Raw genomic sequence first — 12,095 nt, 5'->3', positions numbered from 1 at the left:
ATGTGGCTTTCTTAGTATTATAGCATGAACAGGTCTCCGTTGTGGTTAAGAAATATATCTCACCTTCTACAAGAATCTAACAACCTTTAAACTGAACTCGAAGATTTTTCTACACAATATGGACTGCCACATTTGCTTTAAACATAACTGCCCTACTGAAAGATTGTGGCCTCCTTAGGCAGGGGCCCTTCACACTACTGCAAATTTTCTAGGCCTGACCCAATGAGAAAAAGCTCACAAGAAATTAATGCAATCTCACCAATAGATAGATTTATAGAGAACATTCATGCCACTCTAGAATTGACCACAGCTGGGTCTTAACTAGCCAACTCCTTGAACACTTTTGAACCGTGATTTGATTTGGGGCACCTGGGTGCCTCAGTTGGTTAGGTGACTCTTGGTTTAGGCTCAGGTCATGATCTCAGGGTCCTGACAATGAGCCCCACCTCCGGCTCTTGGTCAGGGCGGAGTCTGCTCTCCCTTCCCCCATCCCCACCCCCACACACTCTCTTTCAAATAAATAAAATCTTTAAAAAAAAACCCCATGATTTGATTTAAAATATATAAAAGTCAGACGGGCACAGTACTCAGAAGCACAGAGATTCTCCAAGTATATACGTTCGCATTTCTAGCAACCGTTAATGGATTTGACTTACCCAGAGCCTTAGTCACTCGGAAACGTCTAATTCAAGCACAATGGTAATGACACCGGTCTCAATTCTGCTACTTAGTCTCCCATGACAGAATGTCTCTAGCCTTGGCCATCCATTTCACAAACTCTCTCTTATGGAAGCAAATTAGAGCTGACAATGTGGATGGCCCACCGTAATTGCATCAGAATTTTTGGAGAAAAACAATTAAAACAATACTGGCTATCATTTAGGGTCTCTGATGCCACAGGCATGTTCTATATCTCATTAGCTCTTTTCAACAATCCTACAAGTTAGAGATTGGGTTTCTACATTACTTATGGATAAACAGATTCCCAAGAAGATTTCACAATTTGATCAGGGTCACAGAGGTTTTAGGTTGTAAGCTGGATTTCAAACCTAGGTAAGTCCGATTTTTAAGTCCAATTTCTTGCCATTTCCCAGTGCTATTTCTATCCATTTTTTAAAGAGAGGTAAATATATTTTCCCTGTCATATCCAGAGGGAAAATATACTTTAATTATAGATTATAGTAAGTACTGGGGCTCTGGTAACACTGGTAATACATTTATCTTTATTTCACCAAGATATCCCAAAGGACATCTTGGCTCAGATTGGAAAACTCTTAATGGTCAACATTCTTATTAACCGTCAAATTGGCTTGATACCATATTACTGAGCTCAGTATCTCCTAGTTCTCCATAAATGTTAAGTAAGAACTCCTATCCACATGGAGGAAAGGGATACAAATAGAGTTAGCTCTACAAAAATAAAGCACAGAAGTTTGTGTATTGGCATGGTTGACACCCAAAGGAGTTAGCTCATAAATCCTGGGATAATTCTAATGATGCCATTTTCTCGACCAGCGATCACATAATGGGGGCCAGTGGTCCTACCTCTAGTGTTGGCCCCTTATCCTTCCTTGCTTATGCTTATGCGGACCCAAGAGATGGGGCCATCCCAGCTGCATGTCCTGTGGTTTCCACTTGTCTCAGGAGGAGCTGTAAAGTTGAGTGGTGTTAGAACACACTTAACCTAGAAACCTGGGGTTTGATCCTGCAGCTCTGAAGGTCAAGGAGACTGCCAACTCCCATTGTTTCCACAAGCTCCTCCTTTGGCAGAAACCCCAGGCAGGGATTCAGTGTGTGTGTGTGAACTTTCAAGAATACAACATCCAAGTCACACGAATACTTTTTCTTGATTTTTTTTGAGATCTTCAACCAAGTAACAAGAAAGATCTGTCTCCCTCTTTTTTTTTATTGTGTGTACGTTTTTCTTTTAGCAGCCTATACACACATAGGCTAACTCATCTTTTAAAATTGTTTTTATTTCAAAGTTTGGCAAAAATTGGGATTCTGTCATGGACGTAGATGTTTCTTCCTATCCTGGGTGAAAATTCCAGAGACCCAAAGCTTCAATATATGTTCAGAATTTGTGCAAGTTAAAACAAAGGCAAACTAAGTGCCAAGGCAGCATACATACCCCAAAACTAGAACTTTAAAATCCTTTTACTGTGTTAACATGTTTGAGTCTTCTTGCCTGGAGCATTTCCTCACAATGGTTTGGAGACAGGCACATTTGAACCCTTTTCAAGGTGTAACCCTGTTTCTCTAAGCTAACCTGGCTGTATGGCAAGGAAAACTGAAACTGAAGGAAAGTTATCAGGGCAACCTGTTTATTTTAGGGCTATTATATTGTACGGATATCACTCAAATTCAGTAGGAACTCTACCCACACTTGTTGAGTCTTGTTTCTATGAAAAGACCTTTACTTGACAGATGACTGTTGCTATATTTCAGGGAGACCAACAGGAAAAATCTGTGATTTTTTTTTTTTTTTTTAGCAATTTGTAGGCTTTTCCTTTACAGCTACCTTGATTTGGTAACTGATCATGGAATTATCTTGAATTGACATCTGAGAAGCTGAGAATTGATTTGTGATGTGTTTAAACATAGCATAGGACTTTCTGTATAATGATCGTGCCAACTAATTTCACTTCAGTTTCATTTTATTATTTATCCTGACTTTCCTTTGCCTGAATTGCTTTATCTAATCTTGCTCTATTCTATATATAATATATACTATACATAAGGCATATAATATGGATAAATAGACACACTGTAAAATAGTATGTTTTTGTCTGCCGTCACAAATTCTTTTTTATGAAAAGGAAAAATTTGAACAAACAATGAAATGAAATGAATTGTGCCCTCGACTGGTGGTGTTCTGTTTCTTATAGTAATTTATCTTTTTTATGGATCTCTTTTTTCTAAATACTATGTTGAATTTGTCCAAATAAGTTATTGGAGTCCCTTAAAAATGAGCGGAAGAGGCAACGGTTCTCATTCAGAAGGGTATTCTCTGCCCCATGGCCTAGTCTTACTTTCTTTTTTCCTTTCGCTTTGCTTTTGTATGCTGGCCTCTAGATTCTCAGGTCAGCCCATCTCCCTCCGCACTGCCCCCTACACTCAGTATCTGGTCCACCAGGGAGTCTAACCTAGAGCTGAGTGTGCACATTAATGCCCTAGGCATAGCCCCATGTCCTGAGGATATGGTAAATTGTGTAACAATCCACTCTCTGGTTTGTTTCAGGGAAGCTGACAGGTCTACATGGAAAACATCACAGAGAGTGGTATGCTGAAAAGAAATAATCATACAGAGCCTCCCCTGAGGAGCATTTGGTCCCTATCATTAATCTTTGCCGCACTCTTATGAAAGAGGCAGTGGGTGAGGCCCCTCATCCACTGTTTTATAAACGAGGGAATGGGGCAGATCGGGAATGGGGAGCTCATGCCTGGTGGGGGAGAGAGTGAGGGTGTCAGGAAAGAAAACCTATGACCCTGGAGGTCCCTACCACACTTGGCCTCCTTGTGACATCTCCCATACAGGCTGTAGCCTGAGCAAATGCAGGTTTTGTCTTTTGCATGAGTGTTTAACTGCTCGGGGAACTGGTATCCATACAAGGCCATCACATCTCCTTCCGCTTGGTTGCGGTCTCCAGCCCAGCCCCCACCCCAAGCATGATACTAAGTGTCCTGCTGTTGGTAGTTGCCAAGGAGTTTAAATTCCAGGCGTTGGGGCAAAGGTTTTCTCCAGGTCTCTGCTCCAGCTCACCTCTTCCAGAAATGCTCTGATCACCCACTCTTAGGATTTCCTCCCCAGGCAAACCTGGGCTGATTGCATGGCCCCAGCACCTTCTCTGACGCCTCTTTGTCATGTGTGCTCAGTGTACTGGGCTGAAAATAAGGTGGTGGCAAAGTTGGCTTTGTCCCCAATCTTCTGCTGCACAGCTGTGCATAATGGGCATGGTTTTGCTTTTACCATTTTGCAGCCTGAATTACTTTCTCTGCCAAGCTTTGTGTCTCCATATGTGGTTTATTAACTATTTAATGAAAGTGATAACTAATCCTCACCATTCTATTGTAGAACTAACGTCCACCATGCAAGAGTAGAAAAACAAAACAAGTAAAAATGAGAAAAAAGATAGCAAGATATCAAAGTAATTGGTAATAAAAACAGACCCTCCTACAGGATAGGGTCTTCCCTGCAAGATGGAGACTAAACAGGTTTGTGGTACAATCTAAAGTGATACAATTTTTATAAGTTCCAGGATGCCTTTATTTTTCAATGTGCTTAGAGAGGTATCTCTTAGAAGCCCAAACAACTATTGTGAAATAAACTTGTATTTATCTAGGAAGCAGAAAGCTAGAAAGTTAAAACTGAAAATTCTGTGCAATTACATTAAAAATAATAATAGTGTCTACTGAGCACTCAATATGGCGGACACTGTGAAAAATACTTTCTATGCACTACCTCATTTAATACTCATAAACATTTATGAGGGAGGTTCCCCATTTTGCAGATGAGAAAAATAAGTTTCAGAAAGGTTAAGCAACTTGCCCAAAGTCACATAGCTAGTAAGTCACACAGCCTGGATTTGAATCCGGATTTTTTTTTCTGACCCCCATGATCCTCATTCTCAGGTGCTGCAAGCTTCTGAAAGGTCTTCTGAATTACCACGTGAAAATTTTCTTTGCGTATAGCACTATATTTTAATATCGAGTCTGTTTTATGGTCTGCTAAGTCTGTGTGAGATTTGTAGGGAAAAAAAAAACCCCACCTTATTGAACAAAGCAATCGGATTCCTAGTTTCAAGGGATAGTGTATCAAATAAAATCATGAATGTGAAAAACCTTTGGAAAATAGAAAAGCATTCTACAGAGGGAGGAGGCTGCCACTGCTCTTAAAAATGTCAAGGTGTATGTGATATGCACGGTAATTCTCAGTTGACCAGAATATTCTGAACCCAAGCACCTGCTTAACACTGGTAACTTGTGAACAAGCTACCTTTCGCCGGGTCCTGGCCTCTGCAGAACCACGTGTTGGTTTAGGCATTATAAATGCTCTTCCAATTTCTTTCTGGGCCACGACCACTTGCCTCGCTCCGTGGAGCACGTCTATGTCACCAGGCACGGAAACTCCTGATGTGCAACCAAGCGTCCAGATGCAGAGGTATAACGAACGACAGTGGTGTCATCACCAAACGAGCGGATTTACCGCCCCCGCCCGGGGTTTGCGGGCTTGGCGTGCTCACGCCGGGGTTAACTAGCGGCGGGCAGAACCGGCGATTAAGGGCCCCTCGGTCTCACCTGGTCTTGGAGGAGCGTCCAGCGCTTACGTGTGGTGGCTCACGTGGCATGGAAACCTCGTGAAAGCCGCTCAGGGCAAGAGCATATAAGACCGCCCGTGGGGGGGGGGGGGAGGTGGCGGGGGGAAAAGAGAAAAAAGAAAGAAAAGAAAGCGCGCAGCTCACTTGTCCCCAGCTCCAATTTAGGAAGAAAATAGAGGCTTTACGAACAATTGAAACGACCAGAGAACTTTAAGATTCTAAGTGAAGCCAGGCTGCTACACCCTATAAGCTGTGCTGTCCCGGGCGTGAAAGGCAGCTGGGGAGAAGCGCCTGTCCTTCCGACTCCTCCTTCCCGAATCCCGCCGAGAGGAGCCCGGGGTGACGGGAAAGCAGGGCGAAAGGCGACCAGAGGCCTGCCCTGGCCTTGAGAAGTGACCTGACGCCAGGAAGGAAGCTTATTAACCCTTGGGCTCCCCCCTCCCTCTCCCCGGGGTGCGAGCCGGCTCCTCCTCCTCCCGGTCGAGCTGGCCTGGGCAAGATGCGCACAGCAGCCGGCTCGCGCGCCCTGCCGGTCCCTCCCAGCCCGGGGAGAGGGGAGGGTGCTGCCCAAAGCCGAGCCCAGCGAGTCCGTGGATCCCGAGTGGACATCCCGGGCGAGACGGCTGAGACCCCACGACCCCGCGACGGCCGAGCACTGCAGGCGACCCGTCTCCCTGCTCCTCCGCCACCTCTGCACCCACACCCCGACTCCTGGCGTGCCCCCCGCCTCCAGGACACCCCCAGCCGCGTGCCTCGCGCAGGTGGCGCAGACGCCCCTGCCCTCCGGCGCCCCCTGCCGGGAAGAGAGAAGGCGGCGGCCGCGGAGGAGCGGAGCACAGGCGGGGAGAGAGCTCCAGCACCGGGAAGAAGCTGGGAGCTTCCCTGATGGTGCCGCCGCCTCCGAGTCGGGGAGGAGCGGCGAGGGGCCAGCTGGGCAGGAGCCTGGGTCCGCTGCTGCTGCTCCTGGCGCTAGGACACACGTGGAGCTACCGAGAGGAGCCCGAGGACGGCGACAGGTAAACGCTGCCAGTCCCAGCTGGGTGCGCGCCTGGCTCGTGGGGTGGGGGCAGTATCCCGGCCCCTGCAGGCGCCCGCACGCCCCCCCCCCCAACGCCCTGGCTCCTTTGGCACGGGCTGGGGGCTCAACTACCTTGGGCGGTATTAAACTCCGCGCCCTGCCCGGGCTGCCCCGTCAGTGGGTCTGGGGCTCCCTGGTACGGTTCCTCCGGGGCTGGGTTCGGGCCGGCGGACCCCAGCCCAGGCCCCGAGGCCGCTCGGTGTCCGCACTCGGGGACCAGCGCCTGCTCGGCGCGCCGGGACGCAGCGCCCTGCCACCCTCGCGCGCCCTGTCCTTCGCTCTCCCGCGGACGGTCAGCGAAGCGGCTGCTCCATCTGTCTTCCTAGAGAGATCTGCTCAGAAAACAAGATCGCCACGACGAAATACCCGTGTCTGAAGCCTTCGGGGCAGCTTACCACGTGTTTCAGGTAAGTCTCCGGGCTAGTTGGGAACGCGGCTCCGCAGAGGAGGGGTTTGGAGACGCGCTTGGTGACTGGGGGCCACGGTTGCGCCGGGATGTGCTTGGGGAGTCCTTTAGTGCAAACCTCTTGGTGTGCTTTTTGGGCCAGAGCAATGATGGGCAACCAAGTGTGCACCTAGACTTTGCTCCCTAGGACCCTGAGGCGTTTACCGCTTCCTGGAATGCTTCGCGTGGTGGAGAGGAAGAGGCTGAAAGCTTCTAAGGAAAGTGGACTGGATTATGGGTGCCAACTGTGCGCCATGGCGAAGACGGATGGCCGCGTTTGCGTTTTGTTTCAAAAACAAAGTTGACGAATACTTGGTCTTTGACTGTCCTTTGATCTCCTGGGACGGAGTGTAACACTAACGGCCTCTGTGGGCAAAAGGATGGAGGAGGTTTGCGGGCTGTGGACGTGAGTGTGTTGGCGGGGGAGAGAATGTTGAGCTTGTTGAGCCACAAGGAGAGTACTTCCTGAAAGTGCAGTCCACAGATCACCTGGGTGCTTGTTAAAATTACCGGGCTAGGGAATGTATGTAGATTGGAAGATGTTTCCCAGGTGGTTCTCATTCTCAAATTACTGTTCCCTGCTTGCAGCCTTTTGGAGGTGAGGGTTGATTTGTTTTCACCGTTGAGTTCTTGGCTTCTGGTCCACTGCTTTGACTAGACGGGGGGGCATAGACCCATAAACATGAATTGCTTTTTGAAGGTACTGTGCAAGGTACTGAGAATCACACTCCCGCCAGACTTTCTGCCAGTCCTACACTGGGGGGTACCAGGATAAATATTGGGTAGTACAAGGTAATGCAGCAATCCCCAGAAGTGAATTTGGAGAAAAGCTTTACTCTTCATAATGTTGTAACGGATGAATCAGTCACCATGCTTTCGGAGCCGCTGAGATCTTAGTTCACATGCTCAAAGTTTCAGATATAAGTGGTTTCAGGGCTGGTGAGTTTGTGGTAAGCAAACCAATAATCAGTTACGTTGCATACTCTGCTTTAAAAATCTGTTGTCGGGAGTGGAATGACCCCTATCCTTTAAGTGAGGCAATACTCCCTGGGCTTGGAAAGCATTGTCTTACCCAGGACATGGGGGGTAAACACCGATCAAATGTGCTGAGGCCTGGGTGGGGAGATGGAGAATGGGGGGGAAGTATGTTCAGTTTGCGGGTGTAAAGGCTTGAAGAGGTTAACTGGGTAAGGTTATCCAGCTGGTAGGATGACCCGAGGGTACTGGCACCAGGATTGCTTGCCTGGTGCTAGCCCCGTGTGTCATCCACATGACCACAGTATTAGGACATGTTGTTTTCCTATCATTCTAGTACAAAGCCTCTAACTTAACAGGGAAAGTGTCCCTGCGATGGTTTACTCATTTGTTCAGTCCCTGAAGGTCAGACTGCACATAAATCAGTGGTACTTGCAGAATGCATGTCCAATTTTCAGAAACCACTGGTGCCTGATTAGTGTTCTAAGTTGACTGTTATACTGTTACTCCTCTTCCCTGGTTTTTAAAAAAAATTTTTTTACACTAAGACTCCACAAGACGGTGTTAAGTGTTCTCATTAACAGCTATCCAAAAAAACAGCTTATGAGAACTAACAAAAAGGCTATTTTACATCACAGAAAAGTAAGGAACTTTGTTTTGGGGAATGAGTGGAATGGGAGGGAGTTTTCAGCTGGGGAGAATGAGTAATGGTCCCTGTGAATATTTTCTGGTTTTGTTACTTTGTTTTATGGATATCCAGAGTTCTGTGTATACTGTTTTATACTGTTCCCATAACTCAGTAATTTCCTGAAGACAGTTGATTGGCAGTTACTGAGCCCCTGTTTGCTTTTTGAACCCCAAGAATGGAGGTACTTGTGCTTGGTTTGTGAATTTATTGTCTCGGCTCCCAGAGGCCCTTGCTGCTCCAGGTGGGATCTGGAAACCAGCAGTATCCTCTAGGAGCTTGTTAGTCTCCAGGCCCATCCCAAACCTCGAAATCAGAGCCTGTGTGTTAATGCAACATGCATTAAAGGCTAAGCACTTACATAGAAACCGCTGTCAATCTGGTCACTGTGCAAACCCATTTAAATTCTTCGAGAGGCGCAGAGGCTTCTACAGGTGCACGAGTTGTTACTCCTGCATCAACCAAAAACTAAAAACCAGCCTTCCAGGAGACCGGACTCAACTCTTGGATGATCCTTAATTAAGCTTAAGTACGGTAGCTGAGCTGCTTAGGGAATGCTGACAGATGGCCCCGATTTTACCCCTGGTCCTTTGAACAGTGTTTAGCACTACAGAAGTCCTTCTGAACTTGTTAAATTTTTTTTATGGGACTTAAAAGAGTTTACTCCCACCATGTTCATGGTAGTGTTAATCTGATCTGTTACTCCTAAAAGCTATAGAGAACTAAATGGTAGGGAGAAGGAAAGCTGGGTTCAGAATCTTTGTTCTGGGCACCCCCCCCCGCCCCCTTTGTACACTTGTTTCCCATGGTTTCACCCAAGCACCTTTCCACGTTTGCCTTCTGTATATGAAATGACAGCCTGAGGACTTTGTACTCGGCACCATTCTATGCACTTTACATTATCTCTAATCCTCAAAGCCAGTCTTGCGTTTGTATTTCAGTTTTTACGGGGGAAGAACCGAAACTCCAGGATTAAGTAAACTTGGTCAGGGTCACAAAGTTAATACACTTGGGAGCCGAGATTCAAATCCAGGTTTGTCTGACTTCAAAGTCTGGGCCCAGGCCCTTTCATCATCCCGGAGGTGCCTACAGAGGAGGTAGAACTTTCAAGATCCTGGGGTTCTAAGGAAGACTATAAATTCAGATGATAGTAAATTCAAAAGACAGTTTGATAGAAAACTCCAACACTCACCATGAGCAGTGGTTTTTTAGTTAACCACTATCCTGGAGATCTGTCCTTAAATAATAGTCTCCTGTCAAACACAATATTGGTTCATATGTGTATAGCTTTCCTTCCCTGAAGGATTTCTTAATCACAGGGCCTGTCTCTTGAGCCTCTACCCCAGTGTGCGTTGGGCCAAGTGCCCAAAGTTTAACACTTGACTGAATGCCAGTGACAGCCTAACAAGCTTAGAGTACGTACTGCTCAGTGTTATAATCTGATGCAGGGTGTACTCCTTTATTAAAGATTTCACAGTTGGGGTGTGATTTAAGACTATTACAGCCAAACTAAGCATATAAATTTATCAGGGTGTTAGCCTCTGGTGGCTGTTTTTCCCCCCAAGTTTACCCCCACCCCCCGACCATGTAGTTTTGAACAAGAGGTTCATGTTTACCTTCCGTTTATTGGGTCTATGAGTAAAACCTGTTAAAAGCTTTTCAAAAATGAAAGAATACATTGTGTAGGGAATGTCCATAAAAATCCAATTTTTGAGTGAAGCGGTATCTAATAAACATTCTAACTTTCCTGACCCAGTAAGGATTTATTGAGCATCGATTAGGAGCTTAAAATAGCCTTACAAAATGCCTATAGAAGAATAAGTTACTGTCTCTGGTATGCTTAGAGACCTGATGTTTAGACTAAGGCCTTTGAAACTAACCAGTACGCAATGGTAGATGATCCAGTTCAAAGTCATGTAGTTCATACTCTATCAGTGATGGAAATGAGCTTAGAAGCAGCTAGGAATAGCTTTCTGGGCAAGAGAGAATACGTTCTTTATCACAGTGTTAGGTGTTTAAATTGAATTGGCTGTAGCTCCGTTTTGTGGTTTGTGGACTGCCACGGCCCGTAGCTTCCCCTCGGCAGTTCGTCCCTCCGCATCTCATTAGGTACTGCTCTTAGGATCCTGTTCCCGCGGGACATAATGACCTAGGGATGCTAAAACCCCCACTTTTCCATAATGTGTATTGCCAAATCCTGTTAAAATGTCGAAGTTAATGTGATATTTCTGCAAATGGGTTTATGTGGGATTTGGAGAACAAAGTCACTTAGAGCAGCCCTACCAGCTTGAGAGCCCTGCACTCTAGCTGAGGCCACATTGGAGGGAGGACTGGAGAATGTGCTATCTGGTAGGTCACAGTTCCTATAGAGGGCTCGGAGGTCAAAACCTGCGCAGTAATAGGAACTGCCAGTTGGAATCCCAGCTTGACTAAGTTCTGTGACTTTGGTTTCTTTACCTTAGTGGTCGTCTCTGTAAAATGAAGATCCTATTAGTACTAGGAGTTACAGGGTTACGGTGAAGGATTAAATGAGCTGATATACATAGGAAGTGCTGGATGAACAGTACCACTCATGCTCCCTGTCGAATCCCCTCCCACGTTTGGCACGTTGAGTGCACATAGGTGCTCATTGGACGCTGAGTTTTGGACAGTACGGTAGAAATTTTTAAAGCAAACTCCACATCCGGAAACGGTGTTTATACACCACTGTACACACTAGTTTTTAGATACCTTTTCAAATGTAGGAAAGCCCGGAAATGCAGTGCCTCGGGGAGAAAAAAAAAAAAAAATCACAGCATGTCTTTGTTTCTTGCTTGCTAACCACATAAGGCGCCCTACTCGTGTGCTCATAAGAGCAGGAAGAAGGCATAGTTACCCCACTTTAAAGGATCTTAGAGGCCCCTTGCCTAGAGTCACGAAGGATATTCTGGGCAGAGACCAGACTAGGAAGCAGACCCTCTGGTCCTCAGCCCACTGCTGACAAAGCTCAGGACCGGCGGTGGGTGGGGGCATGCTGCCCCCTTTCAGAAAGCCTATCTTCACGACCCACTTCCAAAGAGCTGGTATGAAAAGAGCAGGACACAGGTAGAGGTGGTTTGGGCAGGACTGTCTAAATCACAGGCATGTTGCAGTCTCGGTTTCCCTGGGTTCGACCCTCTTTCACCGGATGGTCAGCCCGCTGGGGGCGTGGACCAACTGTCCCCTGGTCCATGACCATACCCTCCGAGGCTAGCCTCAGGCCTGGACAGGGTTCCCCACATCGTCAAATGACCGAGTGAATGTTACAAGTGAAGTCAACTTTCAATCTATTAGGCTTTCTAGAACTGCGGTCGCTGGCCTATCCGGGTATGCCTCCTTTTCTAGCTGAGAGGCTCTTTCGGAAACCAGACTCCCTGGGCTGCTGTGAGGTGCTACGGTTGTCTTCCTCGGCGCTCGGCTGGAGCTGCTTGAGCTGCTAATGTGTTACAGGTGCGGATTCTCGGGCAGCTCCAGCTAATGCCCTGACCTTACTACTTTAACACCTGAAGAGGACGCAGGTGTTCCTGTTAATTGCCCTGTAGACCCTGGCTTTGAAGTGGGGGGTTGCAGTTTTAA

The 12,095-nt window shown here is 46.9% G+C and overlaps 1 protein-coding gene across 4 annotated transcripts in view; it reads left to right on the top strand.

Annotated features, from left to right (window-relative positions):
* The first annotated feature begins 5,871 nt into the window (after window positions 1-5,871).
* Window positions 5,872-12,095, top strand: part of CCBE1 (collagen and calcium binding EGF domains 1) — a 251,099-nt gene continuing 244,875 nt past the window's right edge. For all 4 annotated transcript variants that reach the window (XR_003516825.2, XR_003516824.1, XM_027575460.1 and 1 more), the window contains exons 1-2: window positions 5,872-6,334; window positions 6,723-6,803. Coding sequence is in view for 2 of the 4 variants with exons in the window: in XM_027575460.1 (XP_027431261.1) it covers window positions 6,204-6,334; window positions 6,723-6,803 (212 nt within the window). In the remaining 2 variants the exon portion in view is untranslated. The remainder of the gene's footprint in view (window positions 6,335-6,722; window positions 6,804-12,095) is intronic.

This window comes from Zalophus californianus, chromosome 14 (assembly GCF_009762305.2).
Source record: "Zalophus californianus isolate mZalCal1 chromosome 14, mZalCal1.pri.v2, whole genome shotgun sequence".
In the NCBI taxonomy this organism is placed as follows: Eukaryota; Metazoa; Chordata; class Mammalia; order Carnivora; family Otariidae; genus Zalophus; species Zalophus californianus.
This window is presented reverse-complemented; position numbering and strand designations above follow the sequence as displayed.